The 13,615-nt window shown below is 37.4% G+C and overlaps 1 protein-coding gene across 1 annotated transcript in view; it reads right to left on the bottom strand.

The window, feature by feature from the left end:
- PGM2L1 (phosphoglucomutase 2 like 1) overlaps positions 1-13,615 on the bottom strand; it is a 60,434-nt gene that overhangs the window by 27,874 nt on the left and 18,945 nt on the right. The window contains exon 3 of the mRNA XM_042233221.2: positions 1,758-1,925. Coding sequence (XP_042089155.1) covers positions 1,758-1,925 — 168 coding nt within the window. The remainder of the gene's footprint in view (positions 1-1,757; positions 1,926-13,615) is intronic.

Raw genomic sequence — 13,615 nt, forward strand, 5'->3', positions numbered from 1 at the left:
GACCATTTTAGGTCTTACTAAATCATAAGATTGAAGCTAACCATAAGAGTTGATCTACTTATGACATAAACATTTTAAATCAGCAATATAAACCTTCATTAGAATATTTCTTAAGATGGCTGATCCCATTCCTTAGTTTTAAAATCACAAAGAAAATCTTATAAACAAGGAAAATTTGCACCAAAGGAGACAGAAAGTAGAATAAAGTATTTAATATTGAAAATACCACAATAAGCCAAAGCCATTTAACTATTTTATGAATGATTTGCTAACTTTAATAAACACTTTCAACTATACAAAACTAACACTTTTAAAATGTTGCCACATTTAATCCTCACAATAACCCCAAAAGAAAGAAATGCAGGTACCAGTTTTATTTTTGTCTCTGTTGTTCAACATCTCTTCCAAAAGAAAGGAGACAAAATAAGATTGAAGCTCCATTTAATGACTTGCCCAAGGCCATTCATTCACAATGTTATACTAATTTAATGAAGACCTACGATATGGCAGGCACTGCCACGTAACTATGATGCCAGTACCAAATAAGGTCCCAGTGACTTCTGGGAACTGGGAACTTCTTTCACAGTTCTTTCAAGTATAATTATTCTTCCCAACCTCCTCCTTATGAGTGAGTGTGTCTGTGTCTGCACGTGCACTCACGCATGTATTACACCCCAAACTGACCAACTTATTTATTTCTAATGATGATGCTATCCTAAAATCTCACAGAATCTCATACTTTGGTGTAAAAATCCATCTTATCTTATCCCACTATACCTAGGTTCTGAAAAAAAGCTAAGAGTTTAAGAATCAGATTCAATCTGGCTTTTCTACTTCACATATTGGAATCTCAGCTCCTGTAAAAATCTGCACTTCTGTAGAAACTGATTTTCAAACACCTCCTCCACTCCTTTTTGTAAAGTCAAGGAATCTTTAGTCAAAATGAAATCTTATGAGGAATCCCAACATATCAGAAAGATCTAACTGAAGCTTTTCTGAACGAGGAAAAGAAAGGGGATGGGGACAGGAGCTAGCAAGCATCCTACTATTCAGTCATCTTGTCATTATTTGTTCCCAAACCCCTGCATTAGCCATTGAGTTTAAAGAATTTCCTCAGAATAAGATCTATTGTTTGCCAGTATTGATTAGAATCATATCTATTGAGCAATTCTATAGTTTAGGACTATTTTTAGTATATGCTAAATGTATTTTGGCCTCCAAAGTGGAGCTCCCTGAAACAGTTAAAGATGATTCGCTGGAAAGAGAATTGTTTCTAGAATAAACTGCATAAAAATGGGGAGAAATAAAACAAATGGAATCATATCAACACTGCCTTAACTCTCAAATTATATGGAAAGCCATGTTAAAGGGAAATATTTTCAACTAAAATTTCCAAATACTCTGGTTCACCTTTATCAGTGGCCACATGCCAAAACAGATCGCCTTCTATCTAAGTCTGCTTCTTTGTATTAAATGAAAATGTCAATAACCATTTCCTGGTTTGAAATGCAAAGTAATACTGTCAAGAAGTTGATGATGGCAACCAAAATAACCAGAACGTCAGTCTGTAACCCTAAAGATACATACATGACCTCTAAGATGAGTCTTGTGTAAGACCAAAGATCAGAATTTATATTACATTTTTCATTTGTAAGTAAGTATCTTGCTGGATATAAAGCTTTTTTACTTTTTTTTTAAAACCTAATTTATAAAGCAAAAAACAGTGATAAAAGTACACATATAATAATAATACTTACCTGTGTTGACTGTATTACTGTAAGATCATTAATATAGCAAAATCCTGCCCCCATAGCAGAACGAAGTCCTGCAGTTCCAAAAGTCATTCGGCAACAAAGCCTATCTCGCAGCTCCTTGTTCATCCCATTCCTTAACAGATTTTCAATTTGCTCTCTTGTTTTTGGATTCTATTAAAAAAAAGATGCATTAAAACTTAATCAGAATCACAAGTAGAGTCCTAATAGGAAGCCCTTCTGAGGAGCCAATAAGTTTTATTCATATATTACAAGGTTCTGCATTTACTATAAATATATTAGTATAGCGGGAAGCCTGGCATGCTGCAGCCCATGGGGTCGCAAAGAGTTGGACATGACTGAGCAACTGAACAACAGCAACAGTAATAAAACACACCTGCTATTTACTGAGTCCCCAAAGTGCCCAGACCCTAATGAGGGTGGTTTATGTATCTCTAATCATATTTTTAAAAATACTATATTTAAGAAAATTTTAACAAACTGACGACCTTAAGAGCTATGGACCCCAAATAAAACTCAGTCAAAAATGACATCAATTATTACCAACTATGTTAAGTTTTAAAAGAAATGTGGGAGCTATTAAATAAATGTAATTACAACATGCCTATTAAATACTTCCTAAACATCTATAATTCAAAATGGTCAGATAAGCCTTGTGTGTGTGAGTGTGTGTGTGCGTGTGTGTGTTCTCAGTCATGTCAGACTCTTTGACACCCCAGACTATACCCTGCCAGGCTCCTCTGTCCATGGGGTTTTCCAGGCAAGAATACTGGAGTGAGTTGCCATTTATTCCTCCAGGGGCTCTTCCCCACCCAGAGACTGAGCCCGTGTCTCTTGCATTTCCTGCATTGGCAGGTGGATTCTTTATCACTGCACCAACTGGGAAGTTGCAGATAAGCCTTACTGCTCTTTAAAATCACAGAAAACTGTTCAATTTATCTATAGCAAAAAAATTCTGACTATAAAAAGGTCTTAAGTTTAAATATGGACTTGATTAAGAATGAGAATGAAAATTCAGTTCAAACTTGGCTTGTGAAGCAAGACTTGCCAATATCTTCATTTTAGGATTCCTATTTCATTAGCACATACTTCAAGTTATTTTCATAAAGCTCAGGATGTCTATAACTGAAAATAGTGCTTCACAAGTGAGTGGCAAGTTTTAAATGGAAATGTAATTATAAATAAGAATAAAACTTAAATGGAATTTTCCAGTAGTTTATTTTTAGGAGAAAGAGTCAAAAGTAAGAAAATAAGGTAAAACATAACTTCTCCCATTACCATACATAATATGGATTGAGTCCCTACTAACTTCTTAGATTGTCTATATCTACAATCTATACAATGATAATGAATATTCAGAATAAGCCAAGACATATGAAAGATACTAGAGTATATTTGCACTTATAGAGAAATAAAATCATGTTAATACATAATTTAAACAAAAAAGTTTTCTAGTAATAGTGAAAATTAAAGTTATTGGGATACATGCCAAAAACTAATGAGAAGACATAGAAATTTCGATTAACTGAAATTGTAATCTGATTAAACTAGATGGATGATAAAAATGTATATATATATATATATATATATATGTGTGTATATATATATATATAGAGAGAGAGTGTGAGCATGCCTTGACTTAAGGAGTCTCTATTTCATAAATGACACAAACTAAAAAATACAGTTACTTTTAAAATATGAATAGCTATTAAGAGAAAAATCAAAACAATAAAATAAAACAATAAAACAATAAAATTATCTGGACTACTATATATTATTCCAGTGTCACCAAATTTGATACAGAAGTCAAAGAGATTTGAAGAGGATTAACATTGGAGAAGACAGTGGCACCCCACTCCAGTACTCTTGCCTAGAAAATCCCATGGACGGAGGAGCCTGGTGGGCTGCAATCCATGGGGTCACTAAGAGTCAGACACAACTGAGCAACTTCACTTTCACTTTTCACTTTCATGCATTGAAGAAGGAAATGGCAACCCACTCCAGTGTTCTTGCCTGGAGAATCCCAGGGACGGGGGAGCCTGGTGGGCTGCCGTCTATGGGGTCGCACAGAGTTGGACATGACTGAAGCGACTTAGCAGCAGTAGCAGCAGCAACATTTCAAAATTATGACCCAGCAATCCCACTGCTGGGCATACACACCGAGGAAACCAGAATTGAAAGAGACACATGTACCCCAATGTTCATCACAGTACTGTTTATAATAGCCAGGACATGGAAACCACCTAGATATCCATCAGCAGATGAATGGATAAGAAAGCTACGGTACATATACACAATGAAGTATTACTCAGCCATTAAAAAGAACACATTTGAAAAAAATAAAAAATAAAAAATAAAAAGAACACATTTGAATCAGTTCTAATGAGATGGATGAAACTGGAGCCGATTATAGAGAGTGAAGCAAGCCAGAAAGAAAAACACCAATACAGTATACTAACATATATATATGGAATTTAGAAAGATGGTAATGATGATCCTGTATGCGAGACAGCAAAAGAGACACAGATGAGTAGAGCGGACTTTTGGACTCTGAGGGAGAGGGAGAGGGTGGGATGATTTGGGAGAATGGCATTGAAACATGTATACTATCATATAAGAAACGAATCACCAGCCTATGTTTGATACAGGATACAGGATGCTTGGGGCTGGTGCACGGGGATGATCCAGAGAGATGATATGGGGTGGGAGGTGGGAAGGGGTTCATGTTTGGGAACTCATGTACACCCGTGGTGGATGCATGTCAATGTATGGCAAAACCAATACAGTATCGTAAAGTAAGGAACGAAGGTGAAGTCCTCAGTCGTGTCCGACTCTTTGTGACCCCGTGGACTGTAACCTACTAGGCTTCTCCGTCCATGGGATTCTCCAGGCAAGAGTAGATTGCCATTTCCTTCTCCAGGGGATCTTCCTGACCCAGGGATCGAACCCAGGTCTCCCGCATTGGAAGCAGACACTTTAACCTCTGAGCCACCGGTTGTAAAGTAAAATAAAGTAAAAATAAAAATTAAAAAAAAAAGAAAGAAAAACAAAAATGAAAAGACTGAGAAACTCCAGTACTATACACGGTACAAGGCAGTATCACACAGTTAGTTACACTGAAATTAGGACAGGATTTTTAGAAAGATTTTGCAGCAATTATCAATATCAAACTGCATATGCCTTTGACCCATAGATTTCTCTGTCCACAGTAATATGTTCAAATGAACAAGATTCATTCATACAAGAATATCCATTGCAGTATCTTACTGCCAGTAGTATCATTACCATCATATTGATGAAGAGATTAAGATTTAGAGACGGAGCCTCCTAACACTGAGTTAATTTTGCCAGTCTAGACAGGAACTGAATCCAAGTTGATCCGGCTCTAAAGCCTGTTCAGTTCAGTTTGAGTTGCTCAGTTGTATCTGACTCTTTGTGACCCCATGGACTGCAGGATGCCAGGCCTCCCTGTCCATCACCAACTCCTGGAGCCTACTCAAACTCATATCCATTGAGTCAGTGATGTCATCCAACCATCTCATCCTCTATCATCCCCTTTTCCTCCCACCTTCAATGTTTCCCAGCATCAGGGTCTTTTCTGAGTTGGTTCTTCGTATCAGGTGGCCAAAGTATTGGAGTTTCAGCTTCAGCATCAGTCCTTCCAATGAATATTCAGGACTGATTTCCTTTAGGATGGATTGGTTGGATCTCCTTGCAGTCCAAGGGACTCTCAGGAGTCTTCTCCAACACCACAGTTCAAAAGCATCAATTCTTTGGTGCTCAGCTTTCTTTATAGTCCAACTGTCACATCCACACATGACTACTGGAAAAACCATAGCTTTGACTAGACAGACCTTTGTTAGTAATGTCTCTGCTTTTTAATATGCTGTCTAGGTTGCTCATAGCTTTTCTTCCAAGGAGCAAGTGTCTTTTTATTTCATGGCTGCAGTCACCATCTGCAGTGATTTTGGAGCCCCCCAAAATAAAGTCTATCGCTGTTTCCATTGTTTCCCCATCTATTTGCCATGAAGTGATGGGACCGGATGCCATAATCTTAGTTTTCTGAATGTTGAGCTTTAAGGCAACTTTTTCATGCTCCTCTTTCACTTTCATCAAGAGGTTCTTTAGTTCTTCACTTTCTGCCATTAGGGTGGTGTCATCTTCATATCTGAGGTTATTGATATGTCTCCCGGCAATCTTGATACCAGGTTGTGTTTCTCCCAGCCCAGCGTTTCTCATGATGTACTCTGCATAGAAGTTAAATAAGTAGGGTGACAATATACAGCCTTGACGTACTCCTTTTCTGATGTGGAACCAGTCTGTTGTTCCATGTCCAGTTCTAACTGTTGCTTCCTGACCTGCATACAGATTTCTCAAGAGGCAGGTCAGGTGGTGTGGTACTGCCATCTCTTTAAGAATTTTCCACAGTTTGTTGTGACGCACACAGTCAAAGGCTTTGGCATAGTCAATAAAACAGACGTTTTTCTGGAACTCTCTTGCTTTTTCGATGATCCAGCAGATGTTGGCAATTTGATCTCTGGCTCCTCTGCCTTTTTTAAATCCAGCTTGAATATCTGGAAGTTCATGGTTCACATATTGCTGAAGCCTGGCTTGGAGAATTTTGAGCATTACTTTACTAGCGTGTGAGATGAGTGCAATTGTGCGGTAGTTTGAGTATACTTTGGCATTGTCTTTCTTTGGGATTGGAATGAAAACTTTTTCCAGTCCTGTGGCCACTGCTGAGTTTTCCAAATTTGCTGGCATATTGAGTGCAACACTTTCACAGCATCATCTTTTAGGATTTGAAATAGCTCAACTGGAATTCCATCACCTCCCCTAGTTTTGTTCATAGTGACGCTTCCTAAAACCCACTTGATTTCGCATTCCAGGATGTCTGGCTCTAGGTGAGTGATCACACCATCGTGGTTATCTGGGTGGTGAAGATCTTTTTTGTATAGTTCTTCTGTGTATTCTTGCCACCACTTCTTAATGTCTTCTGCTTCTGTTAGGTCCATACCATTTCTGTCCTTTACCGAGCCCATCTTTGCATGAAATGTTTCCTTGGTATCTCTAATTTTCTTGAAGAGATTGCTAGTCATTCCCATTCTATTGTTTTCCTCTATTTCTAAAGCCTGTACCATTTCACTATAAACAAAATAATTATGTAGGGCAGGTTAATAATACTTCTAACAATAATTAACTCCAGCTACAAAGCAAACAATATTCCTTTTTATTATAGCTATATAAATATAAAAATGATCACCAGACATTAAGTTACTGAGTACACTTCCTAATATTTAATTGCACAACTACTAGAATAAAGCCTAAAAGTATTTTCTGTTATATATCACAATCAATTCAAACCTAATTCTTGGTTCTTAGGAAGCCTGTAATTTGAAGAAAGAATAGATATATTAACAATTCCAAATCTTAATATTGTTAAGCATTTAAATAGGAGACAATATATAAAATTGATTTTTTAATAACTCAAATATACCTAAAATTACAAAACTGTAAATAACACTTTAAAATGTTTCTGATAGAGACGAGTGTCTAAACAGTAAACATCAGTTTTATATTAACTACAGAGAAAAAATTTATTTTTTTTCTAGTTTATTTCTAGACAAGTTAAAATAGGAAACTGCAATCTGAAAATCTGAAGAGTGAATGTAACTGACATTTACTTCTGAGGGTCAGCCAGCTTGGAGATCCAAGTGTAGAGTCCTGAAGCAGAACATGTTTTCTAAACCAGATGCTTCCTGACTGAGTCCAAAATACACTCTTGTTAAAGCAATAATATTTTTCTCTTTAATCTTGGTTTAATTCTAAATTTAATTTCTCCATCTTTAAAAAATTATGGAAATGTAAACTAAATTGGCTTAGGAAAAAACTTGAATGATTACACTTGTCATAAGAAATGATATTTACTTAATGACAACTGGCTTAATAAAATTTGAATAATAAACACTAAATGAATATAAAAGTCAAATCCAGTAAATAAAGATGCTAACTACTCCAAAAGTAGAAAATAAATTAAAAAAATACATTGTTACCATTTAAGTATAATATTGATCATGCCAAGATTAGTGTGAAATATAAAAACAATCCATTTATTTCAAAGCTTAAGATTACATAAAGTCTTTTTTTTAACTCTTTTTTTTTGTAATCACAAAGCACATAAACTTAATTGAAGTTGACTATTTAGTGACACAGTATCTCTATAAAGGTTTACATAAAAATATTTCTCATATAAGGTAATCAAAATAAAACATTTCAAATAGTTACTGTTTTATTTATTCTGATACATCTCACCTTTTTTGACAAATGAAGAACCCAACTGTTGGTCAACTAGTTCAGGAGGTCATTTCAGGGTAATGAAGAGACCACAGACCGTATGATTCTAGGAAGAGTGGTCCTGATCTTGAGTCTGCAATTGGTTAGCTAGATAATCCAGAACAAATCACTTGACCCCCTCCTAGACCTTATATTCTCAGTAGAGTGTGATAACTTTTTAGATTATCTTTTCAAGCTCTACAGTAAGAGATCATGTGAGGGACTATATTAAATCTCCAGTCAGTAGCATCTCTTACTAGTACTTTGAACAGATAATTTTACTCCAGTATCCTCTCTTGTAAGAAACAGAAATGATGTTCTGCTCTTTTTCCTGGGGACACAGATAGAATATATCTTCCAGCCTCCCTTAGAGTTACATGAGATCATGTGACAGAGTTTTGGTCAACAGATCTGAGTAAAAGAGATGTGTGTCAATCCAGGCCATTAAACACTCCCTTACCACCAGCCACCTCTGCCCCCTCCCCATCCTCTCTTTCCCCATCAAGCCACAAAAGAGAGAGGGCTCCAAGGACTTACAGGAGTATGTAGCATCAAGACGGAATAGGTGATTCACAGAGCAAAATTCCCCTCTACCTCCTACCTCACAAATATGCCAACAAATTTTGGAGTATTTGCTACTACAGCTAACCTGCCCTAGTTTAGTATTCACAGAGGAATATCACATACCACTCAAAACTTTTTTTGGGTGGTAGACTGAAAGTAATTACTTCACTTTGTATCTTCAGGGCTTATGTAGTATCCTGGCTGGGCTTACTCTTTCCATATCGTTGTCAGTTTCTTTAACAGATTAAAACTTAAAAGCCTTGAGTTCTTTACTCAGTCTCTTTTATTGAATAAACTATGAGCCCTCGGACAGGTCACTTCTCTCTGAAGCTCATCAGTACAATTTAGGGGTTGGAATTTAATCTGAAAAGACCTCATTCTGGTATATAGCTTCTCTATATGCATTTTTTTTTTAAAAAAGAAGAAAGAAAAGATCCCTTCAAACTCTAACATTTTGATTGTTAGATTCACTTTGGAATCTAGTCAACAGTTTAACTTCTTCATTGCTCTCTATTAATTATTTCTCCAATGAAGTTCATACTTGGAAATATTTTTGTCCAACAAAATACATCGGCTTATTTAAAAACTTTAAATCAAGGACAATTGCCAATTGCTAAAAATTAAATGCATCTTAAGTACTACCATGTGCTTAGTTGCTCAGTCGTGTCTGACTCTTTGCAACCACATGGACTATAGCCCGCCAGGCTCTTCTCTCCATGGGGATTCTCCAGGCAAGAATACTGGAGTGGGAATGCCATGCCCTCCTCAAGTACTACCATATACACTCCTAATTTCAATCAAAAACAAAGAGAACTTAGTATTTCATATGGATGATAAACAGACACATATATAAGTTTCCCAAGGTGTTTTACAAGGTTGACAGTTAAGTCAGGCATTTGAGGATCCCAGACTGGTAATAGCACCCAACTGCTAGATATCTGCCAATATTTCTCTCTCCTTTAATCATACAGTTGGGTACTTACACAGCAGCCTGGCTAAGGGCTATATTTAGTCTACCTTATAGATAAGTGTGACCATGTGACTAAACTCTGGCCAATGACATGAAAGCGGGAATGATATGTTCCATTTTCAGGTCTTTCCCTGGAAAGGATTAAGTGTACACTCTCCTAAGTTTTATTCTTCTTCCCATGGGTTGAAGTCATTTTGGATCAGTAATGGCAGTCACATTTTGAGGATGGCACAGGTCCCCTCTACCAGACCTGGTCAGCCACTAACCTCTGAAGGTTATAAGAGAAATTATTTTCTCTCTGCTTTGAACCATTATATTTCATAATCTTTGCTACACACCTTTGATTGTACCCTAATACAGTAGGTGATGGTTGTGTTCTGATGTGAAATAAGGTTGAGCCTTCTTGACTCCCAATAAAATAGTTTTTCAATACACTGAATTGCATCCCCTATCATTTCTCCTTCTCCTACCTATCTAAGCATTCTTCTTGCCATTAATACATTAAATCAACATTCATCAAAGTCTTTATTTTGCAAACATTATGGGGAAAATAACTATGCTTATATTTTTGCTACAATCCCAAATGCAATGTTACTCAAAGTATTAAAATAAAAGTTAACAGATGATAGTAGAAATTTCCTTAAAAAGAGTAATCACTTACATAATGGTGGCATGTGCTCAGTTGCTAAGCTGTGTCCAACTTTTTGCCACCCCATGGACTGTAGCCTGCCAGGCTCCTCTGTCCATGGGATTTCCCAGGCAGGAATACTGGAGTGGGTTGCCATTTCTTTCTCCAGGGGAATCTCCCCATCCTAGAGATGAACACAGGTCTCCTGCATTGGTAGGTGGATTCTTTACCACCAGGGAAGCCCAACTACATAATGGTGGTATCTTCATAGTTGATAGCAGTGACCATATTTTCAACAACATTATATCAGTCACAGGAGCTAGCTTGTACCTTGTACACAGAAGATGTGTTGACTCAGAATCATAAATAGTGACAAAATAGCCATGTTCTCTCAGGGAACATAAATATTAGAGAAAGAGAATATTAGAACATGTTTAAGTAACCATGCGATCAAATAGAATTCCCAATTGAAATGAATTTTCTAATTAAGTGGATATAGTTTTTAAGATAAAGGCCTTTGGAAAAATAATTTCATGTTATCTTTGAGGTTAAATTAAATCACAAATACATACTATTTGTGATCAATCAACATATTACTTTAATTATTAATGTATTTTCACTATCAAGAACAGAACCTGGTACCCGGTAGATACTCAAATGTTTGTTGAATTAATTAAAAATATCTCCTTTTTAAGCACACACTGTATGCTAGGCACAGCAAACGCTATAGGGAACAAGATAGTGTCTCTGCTCTTGTAAAGCTCAAGATCTACTGAAGCATAACAATAAGTAAAAGGGCAATTACCACATCAAATATAAAAAGTATTAAAATAGGAGTAAGTAACAGGGTTCTACAGGAGCACATAAGATAAGCCTCTAACCCAGAACGGATTGAAAGATAGAGAGCAGAGCCAGGGAAAGCTAACTGGAAGAAGTAATATCTGAGCTGAAATATGAGTAGAAATTAGAGGAAAAAGGGTGAAGATCAAGTTGAGGGTAGAGAAATAATGCCTTCAGCATTAGACTTATTTATTAAGTTTGAAATGATATCTATAGCTAGCATGCCAACTATTACCTCCCTACCCAATAGCTTCTTCCAGTAATCAAGGAAATAAAAACTGAAATAAGATACCATTTTTCACTTAGAAATTTTATTAAGAGTTTTCAAAATTGTAAGCCCAGTGCTGGGAAGGGAGGGTATAATAATTACAATGGCAGGGGTAACAAACCACTCCAAACTTAGTGGCTTAATCAATAGTCATTTATTTCTCATAGTTTCTACGGGTCATGAATTAGAAAGGGCAGAGCCAGGATGGGGCTAGCTGGGGCTGTCAACTGTATATTTATAGTGGTCACTATATGTGACATGGCTCCAAGGGCAAGTATCTCAAGAACAAGCAAGCCAGGGGGAAGTTACATTACCTTTTATGATCTAGCCTTGGAAGTCAGGAAGCTTCAAGGACTTCCCTGGTGCTCCAGTGGCTAAGACTCCACACTTCCAATGCAGGGGGCCTGGGTTCAGTCCCTGGTTGGGGAACTAGATCCCACAAGCTGCAGCTAAGAGTTATCATGCTGCGACTAAAGATCCCACATGCTACAGCTAAAAGTCAGGTGAAGCCAAATAAATAAATGTGCTGTGCTCAGTCACTCAGTCATGTCTGACTCTTTGCGACCCCACAGACTCTAACCCAACAGCCTCCTCTGTCCATGGGATTTTCCAGGCAAGAATACTGGAGTGGGTTGCCACTTCCTTTTCCAGGGGATCTTCCTGACCCACGGATTGAACCCATATCTCTTGTGTCGGAAGGTGAGTTCTTTACCACTAGCACCACCTGGGAAGGCCAAATAAATAAATAATAAATATTTAAAAACAACAACAAAAAAAGAAAGTCAGGAAGCTTCACTTCCACTGTTCTGTATTTCTGGAGACAGTTACAAAAGTCTCCCCAGGTGTCAGATGAGGAACTAAACATCCTACCTTTCAAATAAGGTGCACCGAATGTACAGCATGTTAGATGGGATCTGTATATATGACACACAAAATAAAAATGCATAGGATACCAAAAAATGACAGAGCAACATAACATTTCATACATATGGATGGAAAATATATATGAAAAATACAATCTTTCACACAAGGAATATACTTAGTGCAGTCGCTCAATCATCTGACCCTTTGCGACCCCCATGGACTGCAGGATGCCAGACTTCCCTGTAAATAACCAACTTCTGGAGCCTACTCAAACTCATGTCTGTCAAGTCGGTGATGCCATCCAACCATCTCATCCTCTGTCATCCCCCTCTCCTCCTGCTTTCAATCTTTCCCAGCATCAGGGTCTTTTCCAGTGAGTCAGTTCTTTGCATCAAGTGGCCAAAGTATTGGAGTTTCAGCTTCAGCATCAGTCCTTCCAATGAATACTCAGGACTGATTTCCTTTAGGATGGACTGGTTGGATCTCCTTGCAGTCCAAGGGACTCTCAGGAGTCTTCTCCAACACCACAGTTCAAAAGCATCAATTCTTCGGCACTCAGCTTCCTTTATAATCCAACTCTCACATCCAAACATGACTACTGGAAAAACTATAGCTTTAGCTAGATGGACCTTTGTTGGTAAAGTAATGTCTCTGCTTTTTAATATGCTGTCTAGGTTGGTCATAGCTTTTCTTCCAAAGAGCAAGCATCTTTTAATTTCGTGGCTGAAATCAACATTTGCAGTGATTTTGGAGCCCCCCAAAATAAAGTCTGTTACTGTTTCCATTGTTTTCCCATCTATTTGCCATGAAGTGATGTGACCAGATGCCATGATCTTCGTTTTCTGAATGTTGAGTTTTAAGCCAACTTTTTCACTCTCCTCTTTCACTTTCATCAAGAGGCTCTTTAGTTCTTCACTTTCTGCTGTAAGTGTGGTGTCATCTGCATATCTGAGGTAATTGATCTTTCTCCCGGCGATCTCGATTCCAGCTTGTGCTTCATTCAGCCCAGTGTTTCTCATGATGTACTTTGCATATAAGTAAAATAAGCAGAGTGACAACATACAGCCTTGATGTACTCCTTTCCAGAATTGGAACCAGTCTGTTGTTCCATGTCCAGTTCTAACTGTTCCTTCCTGAACTACATACAGGTTTCTCAGGAGGCAGGTCAGGTGGTCTGGTATTGTCATCTCTTTCAGAATTTTCCACAGTTTGTTGTGATCCACACAGTCAAAGGCTTTGGTGTAGTCAATACAGCAGAAGTAGATGTTTTTCTGGAACTCTCGCTTTTTCAATGATCCAACGGATGTTGGCAATTTGATCTCTGGTTCCTCTGCCTTCTCTAGATCCAGCTTGAACATCAAGAAGTTCACGGTTCA

The sequence above is a fragment of the Ovis aries genome, chromosome 15 (genome assembly GCF_016772045.2).
Source record: "Ovis aries strain OAR_USU_Benz2616 breed Rambouillet chromosome 15, ARS-UI_Ramb_v3.0, whole genome shotgun sequence".
NCBI lineage: Eukaryota > Metazoa > Chordata > Mammalia > Artiodactyla > Bovidae > Ovis > Ovis aries.